General features: G+C 39.9%; 2 protein-coding genes across 2 annotated transcripts in view; one reads left to right on the forward strand and one right to left on the reverse strand.

Moving 5' to 3' along the window:
- Positions 1–21,754, forward strand: part of LOC139730614 (alpha-N-acetylgalactosaminide alpha-2,6-sialyltransferase 2-like) — a 166,521-nt gene that overhangs the window by 40,988 nt on the left and 103,779 nt on the right. The gene's annotated exons all lie outside the window — the stretch shown is intronic.
- Positions 288–5,247, reverse strand: LOC139730612 (uncharacterized). Its single transcript, XM_071641469.1, has 5 exons — positions 5,046–5,247; positions 2,905–3,205; positions 2,232–2,500; positions 1,545–1,867; positions 288–1,283 (listed from the first exon to the last, which is right to left on the reverse strand). The coding sequence occupies exons 1-5, from the start codon at positions 5,245–5,247 to the stop codon at positions 288–290; spliced, it is 2,091 nt and encodes a 696-aa protein (XP_071497570.1).

A 21,754-nucleotide genomic window follows, 5' to 3' on the forward strand; every position in this document is an offset into this window, starting at 1 on the left:
TTAAATATCCAGTCTAGTAAAATATAAGAAGAAAAACTGGGAATGAAGCCTCTCAATTCCAAAAGCGAGAAAGAGAAAGAACAAAAAAAAAAAAAATAGATGCTGCAAAAAGAAAAGGCAAGTCTTGGTGGCAATGTATCACGTACAAATAGCAGCCTGTGCTTCAGCTTGTGCAAGCTTGTTAACAAAACGAGTGTACTGCAACATAATTACTGAAACAGTTATGTATGAACAAAGTTCCATATCTGACAACACAAGACTTCACTGACATAACCCTCTGATACCAACTACTCTGGGGCTGGACAGACCACATCCCTCGTCTCTGGACTACAAAACTCTCTGATGTAGTCATACAAGTACTGCTTGCGGCTAGCATCAAGACCACCAGGTTGGATGACAGGGGGGAGTGTGGTAGCAGGAGATGTACGAGCAAGGTCAAACATCTGTTCAGCACTTTCGGCACTTTCCTTGAAGAACATCCTACCACAATTCTCTTCAGAAACTCTGAAGTGGTAGTAGGATTTCACGCGAGGAAACCGCCTGAAGTGCCTACCCAGATGGTTGGCCCAGTCGTACACCGGCACGAACACATCTCCTCGCTCATTGCCAACAAGCTGGGCGATGTTGATGCCAGTCGCAGTTGACTCTTCCACAACATCAACGATATCCTGCAGGCAGGAGACTGGTGTCTTCCTGTACTTCTGTTTGAGGAGTCCAAAACACCAGTCAGGGGCAAACTTGGTATGCCCAACAGGGAGAAATGACAGCGACACAGACTTGTGCAGCTTAGCATACACACGCCAGCACAGATATTGCAGCATGGTATTGTTTTTGTTCTGTCCAGGGCAATTGTCAGCATTCAACTGGACGTGCTGCTCTCCGCATCCATAGTTCTCTAGAAAATGGTGTACATAGCTTACAACCACATTGACGCCCTTGCCACAACTCACGCCCTCGTCTGCCAAGTAATTGACCTGTGCTGGCAAGCCTTCTGCTGTGACCCCGAAGATATGGCACTTCCTCGGAGTCCTAAAGTAGATCGGACCAGGCTGTTGGGGATGAGCTGGAAAGTGCACTTGTTGAGCGAAGTCAAAGGAGTAATGGAAAGTCACCGGCCTGGAGTTGGGTTCGTTTCTTTCGAGCTTGTTGATGTCATGTTCTTTAGAGACCACCTTGGATGCTTTACAGGCAGCATTGTACGCATCCCGCTCCGTCTTAGCCTGCAGAAGATGTAGCTCCTGCTGACGAAGAGCTTCTGTCTTTTGCTCCTCTGGAACATTGACCTGTAAAGAAGAAGAAGAAATTCACTAAGAACATTACAATGCGATTACAAATGAAGAGTAGAAAGGATAATTACATTTCCTGTGTATGTGACAATTATGTACATGTGCAGTGTTATAAGCATTTCACTAATTGAGAAGGATTTTTCAATAATTTGTTTCCATTTGAAGATTATGTATACTCTGTTCATGTTAATCTTGTCATTAATATCAAACACATTCATGAAAATCAATATTTCTAAACAAAGAAATATATAAATATACCTGCTTTGTGATAAGACTGTTGTTCTGCTGACAAGTCCAGCAGAGGTCTGTCGCAGGCTTTGCCACCACAACGTAGGGGAGGAGGTCGTTCCACAGCTTCCGGAATGTTGAGTAGGCAATGGCATGGTCAGGTAGCGAGGCCTTGTACAGCCGCCAGAGCTTGGCTTTGGTCACATGGGACGGCAGGAGCTTTACATCAGACGACTTGATGCCGGGAATTCTTCCAGGCAGGAGAATGCAGTTTTCTGCTGCATAATTCAGGATGAACTGAACCACACCCTGGACCTGTGCCAGCTTGAGCAGCTTCTTGCCCCTTCTTCCACCTGAAAGACAATAAAAATAAGTACAAGAACTTAAATTCACATCGGGTCTGTCATGCCACATTATTAGAGCATGATACCTTTCTTTTAATGGTAATGATAATAACATATTCCAATAAAATAATGATATCTATTTTTCATGCATCTTTTGTTTCATTATGCGTGCTAAAAAAAATAATCAAACCTTAGCATTCTGTAACATTTTCTTCCTTGACACTCATAGCATTCTGTAACATTTTCTTCCTTGACACTCATAAAAACTAAATAACTTTTTCTGCAAGTTCTTATTTCAATTTCTTAATTTATTTTTTTCTTTCAAATTTACATAGTATGTTAGAAAGCACAGATTAGAATTGAAGATCTATACCTGACTTTTTCCGCCGTGGCACCAGACCGTGGGTGTTGTACCAAGTCTTGACATTGGTAAATTTCTCCGGCCCGATCTCCATCAGGTAGAAGAAGGAGTAACGGCAAATCCTTCTGTGCCCGTAGCTAAAGCTTCTCATTCTTGTGTGCTTCCTTTCTTTGCGCTTCGACTTCTTGCCTTGGGTGGCTTCACCATCATTTAAAGATGATGAAATGACGCCCAGTAGAAGGAGATCTTTCTCGAATTCCGTAAGTTCTTTGATGGAATACCTGGAGCATGGTTAGAAAGACAAATTGCAAAACAACAAAATAAATTTCAACATCCTTTTGTATCACTCTCTTAAAGCTATGGTTATCCATCTTCATTATAAAAACCAAAGTATGATAAATAAAGCAATGTTCTGAAAGGTAGATTAAAGATAATGATAATGTTCTAGCAAGGCAGTAGGCCCTACAGTTTTGGCAGATAGCTCTGGAAGTCAGTATACAAAGTATCTTTGTCCATCTTCCTTTCTAAATTGAGTAGATGTTAGAAAGATAGAAACATGATGCATTTAAATGGCAAGAATGTCTGGGAAGGTGCATGTACATGTAGTACTGCAAGTCTGCAAGCACACAAAAGTACAAAAGTTCAAAAATATCATCACTTCATCTCAAGAATAAAAAAAAAATACCTTATGGCATCTTGCTCGGCCTGAGAAAACTGCTCAATGCAGCGTCTTCCATTGAACAGAGTGCAGCTGCATTTGTTCTTCCTCTCCTTCAGTGGCTCAAGGTCGATGTCCGCATCTTTGGCTCGTTCTGTTGCAGCACGTGCCTCCTCTTCGACATCATCAACCTTGTCAGCGCCCCCTTCCTCGTCACTGCTTAAGTCCATTGGCTCATCAGCTGACCCATCACTGCTTGATCCCGATGAAAATTCAGGCCTGGATGACGGACCAGCGCCTTCATCATCAGACTCCTCATCATCAGAATCTGTTCCAAATAATTGAAATAGGAAAGAGAGAGATCAAAAATTAATATATCATCAAATCTAATAGCCATATCTGAACTGATCAAATAATAAATAAGTTGTGAATTCACTATTTGTCATTTAATGCATCCAAAGTTTCTTAATAAATCTAAATGCAAGTTACACATTTTTTAAAACATTGCTTAGCTCTACATAGCAATACAAACAGAGTAAAATAATGTAACAACAAAATAAGTGGTATCACTGAACTACACGGAAGAAAACACTAAGAAGCAAATGGCAGGTCTTTGAACATCATACTATGTGCAATTCTTTTTGCAAAAAATAAGTAACATCTCTTAATATTTCAACCACACAAATAAAGGTCCCCAATGGCTCAAAGAGTGAATGCCAGTGGCGCATGATGTACACATCAATGCAGCATAGACAAACTAGAGTAGTACGGTAGTGCAACAATAGATTACCCAATACACCATCATTCCTACATTTTGACTTATTTTGACGTAAAAAAAAACCACGTAAAATAGGCCCCACCACTGCGTGTCCGTACTAATAAGTGTATGGCGACTCGCCTGTTTAAACTTGTGAATTCAGCCCTACCGTGTAGCTTTCATCAGGAGATAAGCACAGTGGTGGGGTTTTCTTCCACAGTATATTCGATAGATTAATACTCCTAAATGCAGCCCCATCTCCCACCACGTGAGACTGATACAGCGGTGGGGCAGATTTCCATGGCATCGCATCTTTCGTCCTCCCTTTCTCCTTTTTTTTTTCCTTTGGTCTTCAACTTTTTATTCTCGGAAGGACTCCCCATTGTCCCTCGACTAATCTAATGGCCAATTTAACCATAAATACATCCCTACCTAACCCTAAAGTTTCTAAACCTAACCTTGCTTGCTAACGCACATGTGTACGCACACTGCCGTGGGGCCTTCTTCAGGAATTTGCCCTTTTTTTTTCATTTGTCTGATGGGCTTTATTCACGTCCCAGATGAACGTAAAGATTCCTGCATACCCTACCTGTGACTACAATTTAGTACACAAATTGTACAAGTACAATAATAACATGTTAACTTAGATATGAATATAACTATGGAAATAGACACATTAGAACCACACAGTTTTGTGATTCCCTAACGTTAGAGTAGCAACTACCACGTGAAATTTTAATTACAAAGAAGAGAGATATATCAAACAATTTACTAATACTAGGCCACCGTTGAATACAGTTCCGTACACACGGTACACGCGGATCATTGGTAACTCTTCCTAACTTCCATACCTTTGAAGGACAATTTGTTTCGTATCCGTACAATTGTAAAATTTTTACCGTAGCTTCAGTTGTAGAAGCATGCCATGCCCACGGTAAGTAAGTAAATTTTGGTTACGCCTACTTTTGTAGATCAACTTAACGTGAGCAAAAGTTAGATGTCTAACTGGCAATTTTTGAGTGGACCGTATTTAACTGGATCGATGTGTACCGGTACCTGTTAGTGTTACAGGTCTGCCAGATGGCTCTAACGCTACAATGTAAATTACTTCTTAATCACTAGCTTTACAAGATTGTTATACGTTTGAAGTGTTTACAAACCCCTTAACGTTATGCTTTGTCCAGCTCAGTCTAACTGTTGTTGCATAGAACACACGTTACCGTAGTAGATTCTTAGCAGGGCCTCGACTCACGAGATCTGTGAAATTTCGCTCGTGTAAACCTCACACGTAATTTACGCGTTTATGGCTACAGAATCTTATTTCTGTTCACGTAGTTTAAAGACAAAGTAAATCTACATAGAAACTGTCATTACAGTGGGCAAACAAACAAACAAACGAACGGAGGCCTACCTGAGTCGGTGGCAGAATCATCGGAAGCTGCGGTGGAAGCAGCTCCTTTCGTCCGAGCGCCGGAGGTTTCGGGAGTTGTGCTCGAAGCAAAGTAGTCCGACAAGACGTCAGCCAAACCCGACATATCCATGCCACACGCTGTCGCTTCATTTACCATAGCTGCGACTGTCTTGTCGCTCAAATCCTGTTTCTTTCGCGACATTTTGAAGTCATTTGATGTAGTACACAGTCAGAAAAACTCTCAAAATAGTGAAAAGAAAGTCTGAAAGATGACGAACAGGCAACAGTAAAACACGTGCAGGGATCGAAGAGACGAAGCGAGCTCGAGAGATCAGCAGGTAAACAACGATGCATTACGTCATACCTATTGATTGGCGAATGAGATGCCGTGATTTCGAACACGTGGGTAGCAACAGCCTTTTGTTTACGGTGTGATTGACACTTTGACATAAATAACGTCATCTTCAGGCGAAGTTTTCATTGGTTGCTTGATATAGGACGTCCCCCATATCTCCTTATTTGGGTCAGACACGCTTTCCTCGTTTATTTGATACCAAACTCGCCGGGGATGCACTCAGAAAAATGAACTTCTCGCGGGGAACAAAATGTGATATTTTCGGCGATTTTCTGTAATTTAGCTTCATTGTCTCAACTATTGAAGTGGACCCAATATTGTATTCATCATTTTGAAAATTATTTTAAAATATTTCCTGATCACGAATCAAATCTAACTTTTGGGAGAACAATCTTGAATGGATGTTTAATTCGATCATGTAAAAATCTCAAGTTAGCCCCTTAGGTCGAAATTTGGTCTTCGGAGGCCTGTACAGAGAAATGGAATTTGCCGAGAAGCGTCGGGTTTTGCTGTAGCGGGTCACATATATATATATATATATATATATCAAATATAATTTTTCATTTATTTGTCATAATCATAATTGATATGTAGGGGGATGGAACCGCTCTTGACCCTAACTGGCCATTAAAGGAGTATGGAAGAGGTGACAAATGGGACAAAATAGGGGTACCAGTGAATTGCAGTTTAATGCTCACAGACACTATTTGGAAAAATGTAAAAAATGCCTGATTTGACCCTTATTTGACCTTGAAAGTGACCTTGTGAGGTGAGAGTGACCTTGAATTGCTGAAATGATATTTAGAATCACATTCTCTTACCCCGTAAAATCTTCCATATGGGATTCATAACATTAATCAACCTTTTCAATTTGTAACTGCAGTTGACCTTTAACCCGGATGGCGGCCATATTGGATTTCACCAATATGGCGGCCCCAAGGGTTTTTAGTCTTGGCGCCCATCAAAAATCGAAAGAGTATGGTACAAGGGACCTATGAGCCAAATTTGGTGCTTTTGGAAGAATTTGAACCAAACAGCCCATTTTGAGCCCTTAGGCCCCCAACTATTAATCATTTTTGGATTAACGAACCTTCAGAATGAAGAATCTAGCATTATTTTATCATTAATCTGTCAGAGTAACGAACCCTCAGAGTAAGAAAACTGCAACTGTTTTTGGGCAGTCGTTTTCCAAAATTTCACTGGCAAAACGTTCGAAATGACACACTGATTTCGTTTCGAAATTTACGGACATTTTCTTTATTCAATTTTCGGTTAAAGGAGAAGTCCGGACGAATTTGAAAAAATTTCACCAAAATCTACATAAATCAAGGACCACAATGACTAAGTTTCATGGAAAAATACCCTTCCAACTCGCCACAATCGATTTTTTAGCATCACTGATTTTGAATCGTAGCTGTTCGATTTCTGTACGCGGCGAGAAAGATCACGTGACGGCATGATGTATCAGCCCCACTTTGCTTTTTGTTTGGAGCGTCAGCTGGCTCGGGGAGCCCTGCTTGAGCGCTGCAACGGCGATACGGGCCGAGCAAGCGGTAGCGTATCGCGTGGTTCCGGCCAAGCAACGGATGCACGCGGCATGATCTATTGCCTCACTTAAAAAATGCCGATTATTGTGTCAAGTGTTTGGGTGTTGTCAATACTTCAACTTTGCTAGTAAGTCTTCAAACTGAAGAAATATTTCGATTTTAAGTTGATATTTATCCACGATACTACCTTATCATGATCCTGAATGCTACAGCACGCAGTCCCATTATACGCTGTGTGTATTGGGCGGCTGGCGGTACTATAATATAGTATGATGAAGCTGGCGCTGGCGTTTCTTCCGCGGTTCAAGTTACATGTATACTGTAGTAATTTACCACCATCAGACACACTCAACAGTCTCGGACAACAAGAGAGGCAATAATTCTGAAATTGACCGACTGATTTCAGATTGTTCACACTCAGAAGTCGAAAAAACGATTGCAGATTGTGATAGCATTTGGCAGCAGCAGACGTAAATGTATGCCTGATCAGCCTGTGTATGATCACTCTGATGGCAACAATAGCCAATGCATTGTAAGTGATGGGGTGGACACTAATACGTACGGCAGTATTACAATACATGAATATTTCAATTAAAGAAAAATGTTACAGCATTGCGACTATTTCACATTAACCTTTGACGGATTTTATATAGATATATACCGAAGATTATTTGAATAAAGGAATACAGCATTTGGCAACAGCACTCCTAAATCGGTATACGGTCTCCTGCAGTAGCGCCAACAAGGCACACCTAGGCAGGCATGCAGACACCGCTCCGAAGTCAGCAGTGCAATGGGAGATCGATGCGTAGCTGGGCTTCGCTCGTGGTGCTCTCAGCTGAGGAAACTGAGCCTGATACGTCACGCGCAATGCATCCTGGGACAGATAGTACAAAGGGCTGCTCGCAACGGATTCGAACATGAAGAATTACCTTATTTAAAAAAAAAAATCATAGTAAATGTATCTGATGGTCTTTTCTCGTCGGGAAAAGGGTAATAGGTTCATGAAATATTGTTCTTTACACAAGAAACAGCTGATAATCGTCCGGACTTCCCCTTTAACGAACCTTCAGAATAAAGAACTACAATGTATTATTTTATCATTACTATTTCTGTCGGAGTAACAGACCCTAGAAGAGTATGAAAACACGCTGTTTTGTGCCGTCATTTTATTCCGAAGTTTCACTGGCAGAACGTTCGAAATGACAACTGATTTCGTTTTGAAATTTACGGAAATTTTTTCTTGATTATTTTTCGGTTAACGAACCTTCAGAATATAGAATCTAGTACTATTTCATTACTATTTTTTTTTCTGTCGGAGTAACGAACCCTCAGAGTAAGAAAACTGTAACTGTTTCATTCCAAAATTTCATTTGCAGAACGTTCAAAATAACAAAACTGATTTTGTGTGGAAATTAACGGACATTGTTTCTTTATTATTTTCCGATTAACGAACCTACAGAATAATAAGGAATGTAGTATTATTCTATCATTATTCGGATCAAACCCTCAGAGTAAACCCGTTTGGAGCATCGCTTTATTTAGAAATTTCATTGGCAGTGAAGTGAACACTGGCTAACCAAACTGCTTTTGTGAATGTGAAAAACATTGTTAACTTTTGGGTCACAAAATTAAGAACTGATCTGGAAGGAGAACAATTCACATGTTAACGAAAATCAAAACTGCGTCACAAATATTATGCCTAAAGGTCGTCATTGCTAAAGAGATGAACATTTCGCTCTCTCCCGTTAAAAAAAAAAAAAAAAAAAAACAGAAAGAAAGAAAATGCTCGGCAATTAAGCGCATGAAATGTCAAAATAATATTTTGACTTTAAAATATATGACTTGAACAACCAAACATTCTTTATTTTAGATTTTAAAAAATATTATAAATAGATATAGAATGTGTGGTTCTTCACGTCAAAACGTGGGCCTCTGCTTGCGGTAACCATTATTAATTTTACGCGGGAAAAGCGTAGCTCCTTGAAGCAAGAGCATGATCAAAAAAATGAATAAACACAGACACACACAGACACACACAAACCAAACTTCCCTAATGAACATTAATGTAATACATTATATGTTGTGTTCATAATCCCAAACGGATCCATTTTCACACATGTGCAGTGATTGGGTCAGAGAAGGGATGGAAGTACGAAATGGAAAGGAGAGCAAACTTCATATCGGTGATGGAGAACAAAATATATTTCAGTAATGAACTATAGGGTGGGAAGGGAGAGGGCTCAGAACTCCACCTAACTATGGATCATTGGCACTATTTATTCATTGGCACTATCAAAATTTCCCAGAAAATTGAATTCAAGTCCATTCATAACTTTTTGAGTTATCTAGCCAGGAAAAAAAAAGAACCTTGGTGGTGATATTGTAGAAAAAAAAAACAAAGGCAGCTCGCTCAAAAGATGCTTCCTTCTTTCAGTTTATTTTCTCCCCAGTTATTCCTATCATTCTCCTCCCATGAACCCCTGCCATGCACGGACGATGAACAAAACAAAATGTTACCGACGCTGCAATAAAAAAAGAAAGAAACACGTGCTCGAAGCAAATTATCTACACTTTTCAAGTTGGACAAATTGATGTTCGCAATGAAGAATTTAAAAAAAAAACACGACCACAGGCAGTGGGGAAACTTGATATCATGGCTTGTGGAAATTTCCACGAAATTTCCACGAAAGCCAGGTGTCAGATAAAGGAATGCCGCGCGTACTGCCACCTTGCTTCAGTGGTCGTTAACAGCGTGTAGATAACATGTAAACCAACTGGGAGCATCTATGAATGATTATCCATTTATTTTCTGCCCATGAAGGCCCCCTAACCAAGCCAGAAGCACGTGGAGCATTACGTACGTTGAACTTGAAGGACTATCGTGACAGAATAAATTTCGGCCCAGAGAAGGAAAATGGAATATTCACGAATGACGTTTACAAATCCATGGAAAGTGAAATGGCTCAAATGGAATGCATGGCTTTTTAAATAAAGAAATAATAATAACAATTTGCATTTGCTTACTCCATCGCACATTCTTTTTTCTTTTTTTAACGAAAGATGGAGTTAATTTTCTCTCTGCGGCAATGCTTTGAACGCATCTAATTTTGCGTCATTGCTGATGGCCAGCTTCCTAAAGAATTGATACGAATCCTTTCAAATATACGAAACTAAAAATCTAAAAGATTAAAAATCCTGGATCCTGGCGGTGAATTCCGGTGGTACTATAAATCCTGCTTGGTTACCTCAGTATCAAAATTTAATCATCTGTTCCTTGCGCCATTTTACCAATCAACTGTTCCTGAAAATTTCATCGTAGTCTGTTCCCAAATTTTGACTTATTTTGCGAATAGAGAGACAGACAGGCAGACAAACGAACAAACAAACCAAAGCAGCAAAAAAAATACAACCTGTGGCGGAGGGGGGCGTGCATTTCATATCGCTTGTTTTTGCGTAACCCGACAACAAGCGTGACAACAAGCGAGCACGTGTCAGCCTTCCTCCACCTCCCTCGGCCTCCGACCCTCTCTTTCCGTCCTCTCTCTCCCTCTCACAATACCGTCGTACACACAGGCCGCTGTCTGTGGCCGGCTGGGTCTCACCTCCCTTATGCATGTGTGTGTGGATCCCGAATCAGAGCGCATGTGAGTGAGCAAGTGTGTGATGTGGTGTGTATCTGCGGTGTGTATCTGCAGCTAGTACATGTACGACGCTATGTTGAGCCGCATTGTTGCAGGGAGGTGAGGACCTCCCTGGTTGTTGTGATCGGTGCGGTGATTGCGTGGATAACTTTTTGCGCTTGTAAACTGCTGCTCCTTTCAACATCTAGCTTCTTTTCTAGCCAGATAATAAAGAGTAAAAAAGGCGAGAAATTGGTCCGAACTTAGCTCGTCAAGCAAGTTCACGCATGGTGTTACCCTTGTCGGCAAGTTCACGCGTGGTGTTACCCTTGTCGGCAAGTTTTACCCTTGTCGGAAATAGTTTCTTCAAACCGCACGCTTGTCGGCGCCGACAAGGGTGATATACGCTGGCGAGATCCTTGTATTCCGTAGTGACAAAGCCCAATATTTTGGGAGTTAAAATACTGGCAGTAAAAGTAGCCACAGCAGAGGAAACTGCCGTTTTCTGCTCGCCGTAAGATGCTTGCAGGTTAGTATAGGTGACCCCCATCATAAACAGCCATACAGTAACTGTTTGTGCACCACATGTCTGTAGAGCACGCAGTGAAGAATTCGGAGAAACAAAACAGAACGCAGTCACGTAGACAAAGTTGTGAACACCAACTTGACCAAAAAGGAAAAGATGAAAAATCCCACGATGGCAAGGTGCCAGACTTTGGGAAGGGTGGGGCGGGTAGAATAGAGAGCATCAACAAAGGAAACCGCGCGCACTGGTGCATTCCTGGAGGTTATAAATAGTCTGGGGCCTGGGGACCCGGGATGGTCAGGTAAGGAAAGCAAGTCGAAGACCAAAGGCGAAGACCAAGGATGTCAAACATTTAATACGATTCGTTATCACAGGCTATTTTTTCTTTTTCCTCTCATTTCTTATCTGTATGATCTTTCATTTATCGGTAAAAAGAAAAAACAGTAATTGATGTCAGGATTCAAATAACTTTTTTTTGTGCCTTATTTTCTTTTCCACTAAATTATATCTTACCTGAATTATCACCACTGATCGGGGAAAAAACAACAGTAACTGTTTGTTTCTCACAGTACACAATCCGAAGTTTTTTATGCCTCCGCCACGAAGTGGTGCCGGAGGCATTATGTTTTCGGGTTGTCCGTCTGTCCGTCCGTCCGTCCGTCCGTCCGTCCGTCCTTCCGTCCGTCCGTCCGTCCGTCCTTCCGTCCGTCCGTCTTTCCGTCCGTCCGTAATGAATTTTGTGGACAAGGTAACTATCAAAACCAGTTGAGGTATCCTAATGAAACTTGGCATGTATGTGTATTAGGGGGTGAAGTTGTGCCTATCAACTTTTGGGTGCACATGCTCAAGGTCAAAGGTCAAAAGGTCGAGGTCAAATACATAAAATTTCACTATTTCCACCATATCTATGCAATGCCTGAAGATATTTTCTTGAAACTTAGTGTATACATGTATTACCTAATTTAGATTCTCTGGCGAAAGTTTGGGTCATGAGGTCAAAGGTCAAAGGTCAAAAGGTCGAGTAAAACTATTAAAACGTCTTTTTTTTTCTCTGTAAATTGGAAAATTGTTCAAGGTATCTTCATGGAACATAGTATACAAGTACTGACTGGCAGTGATTATCTAGAGAATGTAGGGTTCATGGGGTCAAAGGTCAGGGGTCAAAGGTCAAGTGCAACACTTCAAAAATTTTACTATTTTCCTCATGTTCATGCAATGCCAGCAGGATTATTATTTTTTTTTTTTACACTTGGTGTATGCATGTGTAACCTAATAGAAATTCTCTGGAGAGTTGCACTTTTTCTCCATACCGGTACCATGAAAATTACTCAATGCATAAATGTATGAATGGGTCAAAGTCAAGTTAAAGTCCTTAAATCCCCAAATACATGCTCTCCTATTCATCCAATTAAACCAAGGTCAAGGAAGGTGAACATTCAACACATTTGTGACAAACTTGTCATTTCAATATTTTGCCAGTTTTGTGAAAATGTAATCACACATTGTCCACATGTACTATCTAGACCTATTAGGAGAATCATGCATTATGGCGGAGGCATACCAGTCGCTATACAGTCGCCATAGCGACATTTCTAGTTGTTTTTGTTTTTGTTCTGTTTTTTATAAAGAAAAAAAAACATGACAGAGAGAAAAAAAAGTTTTGGTTTTCCGAAGGTTCGCTTCACCAAATATGAAAAAAGAAGAAAAGTTTAGTAATTTTGGAGGTTTGTTGATTCGAAAGCGAAACACAATGTGTAATTCTGAAGATTCCGCAATCCCGAAACTAATAGGCCCTATAAGTTTCGTACCACGCAGACCTAGATATACATGAGAGTTCGTTTTAAGATTAAACTTTTTCTCAGATTTACAAACCCTGGGGATAATGCCACATTAATATTCGCATTAAGGAACCCTTACATTTTCTGTAACAAACATCTGGAGATTTTGCGTGTTTCAGATTCGAAATAACGGGGTCGTCCTACGAAACCGACACCCATGACTCATACAGCCCACGAGTTCGACATTGAAAACAGGTCCATGAGTCATACTGGTCACGAGTCATAGAGCCCACGAGTTCGACGCTAGGCAAATGAAGTTCATGAGTTCAACACTCGGTAAAAACGGCTCACGAGTTCGACATAAATAAAAACAGCCCACGAGTTCGATGGATACAACACGGGATTTAATGTGTCGGTCTCGTAGGCCTTTTTTCCTTACGTTAAATGGGTTATTCAAATAGGCTACCGGTTATTGATTGGCTAAACACAGTCACGTGATGGAGGCACATTGGTTATGTTCGCCCATGGGCAGAACATTTTTGTAATGTTCTCCCATGGGAAAACATTTTCACGTAAGAAATGACAAACGATACCAAACGATTGAACGATCATATTTTTCACGCAATCGATAGGATAAATTTGCCTATTCCATACAATGTGAAAAAGCAGATGACCCATAATCGTAATGCGTACGAAAGTGTGATAATTTGACTAACCCATATAGGCCTAATCTAACATTATGATGACTTTTGTTGTCGGGAACATGTACCAAACATTCCACCATCAGGGTTTGAAACACTATTTCGGGAGGCTGTAAGTTCCTCGACTTCGTCTCGGGACTTATAACCTCCATCAATAGCATTTCAAACCCTTCGGATGGAACATTCGGTATTTTCCCTCCCCCGCCAGTGGACATCATCTATGTCGAACTCAAGGCTGTATGACTTGTGAGGTGTATGACTCCTGGACTGTATATTATGTATATGACTCGTGGGTGTCGGTATCGTGACGTACATGCACCTGAAATAACGAAACATCAGAATTTTCTTTCAACGGAGCAATGAATACTGTGCCTGAAAGAAAACCATTCTAAACCAAAAGATATACTTATTTGTTATGATTACATCTCCACGTTTTCTATACCTCCTTGTAAGGTGTATCACTCACTGCTATATGAATACTCCTCGATAAAAAGTAAACTATGTCGAACCATGTAGTTAACTTATCTTGCCTTAAAGATTTTGTCTTTTCTTGATTATTTAAAGAAAAGCAGAGGAAACAATGTTGCACCTATTGTACCAATATCCCTAATAACAGAAGGTTTGATAATAAAAAAGAAATAAATATATAAAAAAATGAGAGGAAGAAAGGATCGAAGGTTCGTTCATTTGATAACGAAAATTGATTCGGTATACTGCAAGTTCGTTTATCAGAAAAAGTTTTGTACGACGTGATTCACTCTCTGATCAACGAATCTTATTTCATTTCCAGAGAAACGAACCTTCAGAATAATGCCACAAGTTGGATAAACGAACCTTGTTGATTATTTTCGGATTGACAAACTTCTATAGTCGGTGGTGGGAATCTGCGTGTATCGGATTTGCAATAATGAACCATCGGCAGAACGAACCTCCTCCTTCTTCTTCTTCTTCTTCTTTTTTTTTTTTTGTCGGAAAATGAATACCACGCCTAGAAATCATCGATAGTGTCGAATAAAAATGAAACTGATTTCTTATACCTCAAAGATTATTCTTTTCTGAACTTTCTCCCAATGCCCGAATAAAAAGAATGGCTTTAGAGCGTGTTGCTCTGAAAGTGCTTTATTCCAAAGGTTCGTGAATCCGAAAATGAATGATATGGCCTATTAAATTCTCTGAAGGTTTGCCAATCCGAAATGAAATAAGGTTCGATTTTCTGATGGTTCGTTAGGTCATAATATATTATGTATATAGGGCACTGTTCGTTATTCCGAAGGTTCGTTAATCCGATCATTTGTGGCGTTATTTCGAAGGTTCGTTCATCCGAAAATGGAATAGGGTTCGTTATTCCGAAGGTCCGTTGATCCGAAAATGAAATAGGGTCCGTAACGAACCTTCGGAATAACGAGCTTTTATTTCATTTTCGGATTAACGAACCTTCGGAATAACGAACCTTATTTCATTTTCGGATTAATGAACCTTCGGAAGAACGAACCTTTGGAATAACGAATCTTCGTAATAATGAATCTTCGGACTAAAGAACCTTCGGAATAATGAATTGTAACCATGTATATGTTGAAAAAATGGTGTCATGTAAACACAATGTTACAAACACAAGAACACACGATTCACAAACTGGAATACAATCGTAATCTCAATTTGTGGAATTGATGAATATCTACTCCTGACATTATTGTGATGAACTGCTTCTTTGAATCTCTCTAAAAAAATCGAGTGAAAATATTCACTCTTAAAGGAGTGAATACAAAAAAGAGTGAATTTAGAGTGAATTTTGAGTGAAAATGTTCATTTTCACTCGTTTTAGAGTGACCTCAGGGATCACTCCAAAATCGTCAAGTGATCCCTGAGGTCATTCCAAAATGAGTGAAAATGAACATTTTCACTCAAAATTCACTCCAATTTCACTCTAAATTCACTTTTTTGTATTCGCTCCTTTAAGAGTGAATATTTTCACTCGATTATTTTTTTAGAAAGTACGTGTGTGCGGAGATGGGTTAAGATGATAGGTAAGTGGTCGAGTCGCAACTTGATAATGTTTTCATCAACGTATACTCCATTACAAACAGTTTTTAAAAAATGGAGATATCAAGGAATGAAAATTAATGAAAACACGCACCTATACAGAATCACGCACATACCCGTTTAAAGCTGACAGACATGGTATAGGCGTGGATGCTGTTTCTTCCAAAGGTTCGTTAATCCGAAACACACAAATTCCCTATAATACCTAGAGAATCCGAAAATGAAAAAAAGGGTTCGTTAATCCGAACATTTGTGGCGTTATTTTGAAGGTTGGTTATTCCGAAGGTTCGTTAATCCGAAAATGAAATTGGGTCCGTAGCGAACCTTCGGGATAACGAGCTTTGTTTCATTTTCTGATTAACGAACCTTATTTCATTTTCGGATTAATGAACCTTCGGAATAACAAACCTTATCACTTTTTCGGATTATCGAACCTTCGGAATAACGAACCTTCGGACTGAAGAACCTTCGGAATAACGGACCTTCGGAATAACGAACTACAATCGGTAGGCGTAAATTCACACACGATATACACCAAGCGACGAACTGGAATATAATCGTAATCTGAATATGTGGAATTTATTTTATCATTATTTTTTTCCTCTTCCTCTCCCTTCTTACGAAACTGATGAAGAAGAAAAAAAATAATTTCTGCTTCTTGTTTAGGTTACTTCATTATTATTACACTTGTGTGCAAAGGTAAGGTGAGGGGTACCGAGTGGTCAAGTGTCGGGGTCATCCAACGAGACATTGGACATTGGAGTAGTGCATACAGATGAGGCTTATAAATATGTCTTACGGTATTTTTTGAAAAAGTGGACCTTCCAGACTTTTACATTTATTTATTCATTTATTTATTTATTTATTGGGGGTGGCATATAATGTATACGCACCCTACTTCACCTACAGTCAAAATGGGATGATGTTCGTTATTCCGAAGGTTCGTAATTCAAAACAAATTTTCATCAAATACAACTTTGAATTCCTCACAGAATTATGTTCTCGTAAGCAGAAATTAGTAGGGACATACTCAGCAGCTCCAAAATTCATATTTTGCCCTAAGAATAAAGATTCCTGTGTTCAGCATTCATTGATTGCTTTATGTTATACCAAGGACGCAATATCTGATGTTATACCAAGGACGCAATATCTGATCTCCAAAAGCTTCGTGGGGGGGGGGGGGGGGATGTGGAAACTCCAACTGCCTTTCAGGGGAGGGGGATACTTTGATCTTCTCAAGCGAGCTTTTGTGAGAGCGAATGCAAAACTTTGTTGGGTATTTTTAATTATCGTTTACTATAAAACATAGACATGCATTGTTTTCAAGCTTCAACTTTAAACATCACCATTTCCAAAGTATCTTATTCCAGTTTCTTTTCCTCTAACTATAATCTGAAAGTCTGCCACATGCATGATCGCTAAACGCCACGCTTTGCGTGGATGTGCCGAAGTACGAAACGGTTACAGCTCGTTATTCCGAAGGTTCGTTATTCCGAAGGCTCCTTAGTCCGAAGATTCGTTATTCTGAAGGTTCGTTGTTCCGAATTTCATTTTCGGATTAACGAATCTTCGGAATAACGAACCTTCGGAATAACGCCACAAATGTTCGGATTAACGAACCCTTTTTCATTTTCGGATTAACGAGCCTCTAGGTATAGGGAATTTGCGTGTTTCGATTAACGAACATTCGGAATAACGAACCTTCGGAATAACGAACAGCACCCGTACGAACACGTGGTTTCACTCAATTCAAAGGAATGAGGTTATTGCAAGTTCAATGGATTGAATGCCCCTCGTGACTTACAATTTGTAGTTGAAGAAATCAAGAAGTCTTTTACGAGCAAAGAAATAAAAATGAGAATGAAGAAAAGAAAAACCCTGAACGAAAGTTGCTAGCCAAACCATCGAAGTAAAATTTAGTGGAAATTTACAGTATATATATATACATTTTTTTTTTCACAGGTGAAGTTCCTTCGAACTTTAAATAGGGATACGCAGTTTTGAGGAGCGTGAAATTGTCATGATTTTGCTGTCTAATCGGGTACATGTAGCCCTCAATAAGCACGGGGCTGCATAACATCTCGTAGTGAATTTGTCTCGGCATACAAGACCCTTCATACTAGTAATATTTCTGTAATTCCATGTTTGATTGAGTGATTAATCAATCCCTTTTATAGTTCAGTGAGCATTAAAAATACTGGTATTCAAGTATATAATCGACTGTTCGATGTTGTCTAGTATGGGCCAAAAGAAAGGCTATACACAATCATGATGTGTTGCTTAGAATCATGATCTTTGCCAATTACAAGCTGATCATTGTTCAGTCGATATTTCCAGGCTATTTATACGCTGTTTATTAGAAGTGCGCGCATTCTTTCGTCTAGCACCTGGAGTCTGGCAACTTTTTTTTTGTGTGGAAATGCCCACAAGTGTGTGTGTGTGTGTGTGTGTGTGTGTGTTGGGGGTCAAGTTTCTTCTATCCGAAGAGACTGCATACGCACAATCAGCTCTTTGCTTTTATTTTACTGTCGTCAATGTTTCTTTCCCCTTATTCTTTGCTGGTAATGAACACCTAACCCTTTATAGCATTCGTAATTTAACCGAAAATAAAAAAGGTTAAACACTCAAACGGTTGGTTATTCGGCAATTCCATCCAAGTTGTAAGTTAGTTTATCATAAAGAGCAATACATGTACATGTACTAGTATTTGACTATTACAACAGTGAAAGAAATGATCAAATTTGATCCTGAAATTTGATCCTAATGGCAATGTAGAAGAGAGGGAAACGTGGCAGATGGAAGGATTTTTTTTATCATTGAATTTTAAGAAAATTACAGATCACCAGTATATTTCATTTCGTCAAAACTATATCGTGTTTTTGTGTTTATGTCAGTGCGTGTATGTGGGCATACGTTTACTTGCGTGTTTTAATTCAACTCTCATTGTGTAATATCCCATAATTATAATTACAGCAATTCTGCGCATCCCAAGAAAAAACTGAAAGATGTAGCATCTCCTTAATTTCTCAAAGTCTTGTACTACGCCTCCCCCTCCACCACCCCCACCCCTCGCAGACCAACCTAACATAGTGTGTTTGAAAACACCGCTATGCTTCTCAAAAAAAAAAGATTAGAGAAAAAAACAACTGTACATTTCGCGTCATAACGTGTTGATTGCACGTCGGTCTCCCACCACTCAAAGAACATCTTATATGACACCGTGGGAGCTGAACATGAAAGTTGCGTTCTTCCCAGGCACGCACATGTTGAATGACAGCACGTGGTTATTGCGCACCTCGCATTGGACACATACTGAGTCGACTTCTGCAATAGACTGTTCACAGATTCTTGCAGACTGACTTGATTACAGTTGTTCTCAATCATTCAACTAGTGTACGCGTTTCTCTTCATATTGTTATTATGCTGTTAATAGCCTGCAGGGAAAACAACAGCTTGTTTGAAATGGAATTGTTGGGAATATATCACAGGTTACTACTGATTTGAGAAGAATTTGCTTTCCTGTCTTCCAAAGTGGTATGTACAGGCAATCTCCCCTAAAAGCCTATAAACCAATTTAATGTAAAATCCAGCGGTTTTCTTGGGATTGCAACGTTCGGTATTTTAGCAGCAGCCGATACTCCTGTAATGATAGAGAGATCAGGAACGAAATTGCATATCGTTTAATACAACCTTGGGCGTCCTTGCACACGGAATGAGTTGCCCGTCGAGGCGTGGTAAATATTCTGTAGGTGTATGTACCATTATATACCAGATTAAGAACTTATTTCCGTAAAACAGTATCCCGACAGTGAAAAGAACTGCCGTGTCGGTAAAATAATGTCAATGTGACGATCAAGCTATAATAACAATGTACAAAATACAATCTACAAACTACCAGAAAGACATGATATTACATTCGTTCATCAGAAGTGAAATTCATCCACCAAAATTTACGTCTAAAGGCGAGTCTAAGCAAGGTGTGTAACCGTGCCACATTCCGTATGTAAATAATCATAACAGTTGTCAAAATGCAGCTTCACGATGTCTTTTTTGTGACCTGTGTTTTGTTTTGTCGGGGTTTTTTTTTTTAACAAAGGAGCTTCGATATTTGAAGCTCACTTTTCCCATTGGCATTTTAACATGTCAAACGTTGCACTCTCGCTATTCAATTGCCTGACAAAGAATACTATGGGTCACGAGTAGATTTTTTTTTTCAGTGATTTCGTTCATTTATATCAACACAAGACTCGCGAATTGTCATGCCACATTATATAGCTCATTTCACTGTCGTTAAATCAGGATTCAGGTACTACTAGTAATCACCCACTTCATCCTTGGATGTAATTATTAGGGCCTACACTTTATTTTTTGAGTGATCCCGATAGAATAGTGTCTCAGCTTGAAGGTTGCTCGACGATATTTTTCCACCTCATTTGTGATTAAACTGGCATCCATACGGCCACAAACGATTTCAAACCGTGTAATTCTGGTCTTTACGTTATAAAAATCGCCATACGCATCGTAGTATAACCAGCTTCTGGCTCTCGTTGGTTGCGTTGCTGCTCGAATTCTCACTTCTGTTGATTGGGATCACACGGCGTACAACCAAATCGGGCTCCCACACACACACACAAAGCATGAGACGTGACCAAAATGTGGCGGTAGAACGCGGAGGGACGCCTTTTCTCTTACAGAAAAAAATCACCAGCGCGCACATCATGTCAAATGCGCCTATATACGCGTAAAATCGTCCTCGAGCGAGCGTTCCATGCGTCCTCCTGCGGTAGAACGCTAGTGAGAATAAATATCCCTTCCCTAAAATCTGCGTAAAGTCCGAATAATCCAATGTCATGAATTTGCAAGTGGTATCATAGCTGGTAGATATTCACATTTTTGCTGCTTTCTTTTTAATAGGCCAGTTCTGACAACGTAAGTGCTTGTTTTTGAGGTGGCGAAGTCCCCTGCAGCGCATGCAGCACATTGCTACATTGTACTTATCTACACCCCCGGCCCCCCGGCCCACTCTCATAGCATGCATGTGCAGTGTACTAGGCATCCACAGCATGCAGCCATACATAGATATATGCCTATAATATTCAACAATAATGGTATTACAACATGTGACTTTTCGTTGCGAATCCAAGGGTCGTTTTGAACGATGAGTTGTTTACTGAATTGTAAGCATCGCAGTGCACTTGTTTACGTCACTAAATTGCATACAAATCGTCGGGGCGCTGTTACTGGTTACAGCGCCCCGCGCCAGGGTTAACGAGCAATAAGGGGTAATGTTTGATCAGATGGAATACTCTTGAGATTACACGTCCGTTTCTACGTCCATCTATGAGGGATGGAAAAAGTGTTTTCTTTGATTCCTCACCCTGAAAAAAAGAAACAAGCTTTTAAAATTGAGGATGCCCTGTAACATAGTCTAGTTATTGAGGATTTTGCAGAGTACCGGTAGTTTGTTCTTAACATAAAATAGCTGTTTGTTGTGACTAGAAAACCCAGAATGCGTTTCCAACTCCACAGAACTGCATTGTTCAATACACATGTGTATTTTGTTTGTTCAGAACGTCTGTGAGCTGTATCATATGCACACCTCCATGATGAAAACTTTGCTATGTTTGTTGAATTATCTAGATCAGATACATCGTTAAAAAACAAACAAACAAACACCAGATTATTGGGGAGTGAGGATTAAAGTAGGGTAAAGTGAAATAAGAGGTTGAAATAATGAGTTTCTGTAAAATGTGCGTAAATTGAAGTGTTTAGCAAAAGAGTAATATTTCAACAGAAATAACGAATTTGGTTAAATCTTCAGTTATCATTAGTCATTTATGCAGCTGTCATTTGTATGACGCACCTCTTGACCCCCGGGATAGGTGCGTCAAAGTACCAATGTGCGTCATACCTTTTAGGTACCATGACGTACCCTCCGTCACAAAAAGTGACACACCTCTATGAGACATTGACGCATTAACCATGCAAAAATGGTGACGCACCTCTTCGTGAAAATGACTGACCCTTGACGCACATGTTATTCGTGGTACGTACCAGACTGGAATGCTGCAGAGCTCTGAATGATCATAGAAAAGTGTGCGCTCACGCAATTCGCTGCCTGCGAACTGTGTACACCGAA

Source organism: Diadema antillarum, unplaced genomic scaffold (genome assembly GCF_040938485.1).
Source record: "Diadema antillarum isolate AM-2024a unplaced genomic scaffold, OU_Dant_1.0 seq00000322_RagTag, whole genome shotgun sequence".
Lineage (NCBI taxonomy): Eukaryota > Metazoa > Echinodermata > Echinoidea > Diadematoida > Diadematidae > Diadema > Diadema antillarum.

What these genes read in the sequence shown, in the direction of transcription:
- LOC139730612 (XM_071641469.1), bottom strand. Translation starts at nt 5,247, where the DNA reads ATGTCGCGAAAGAAACAGGATTTGAGCGACAAGACAGTCGCAGCTATG. An exon ending in GCCGAGCAAGATGCCATAAG is followed by an intron (nt 2,501 to 2,904) that starts GTATTTTTTTTT and finishes ACCATGCTCCAG; the next exon opens with GTATTCCATCAAAGAACTTA. An exon ending in GCCACGGCGGAAAAAGTCAG is followed by an intron (nt 1,868 to 2,231) that starts GTATAGATCTTC and finishes ATTGTCTTTCAG; the next exon opens with GTGGAAGAAGGGGCAAGAAG.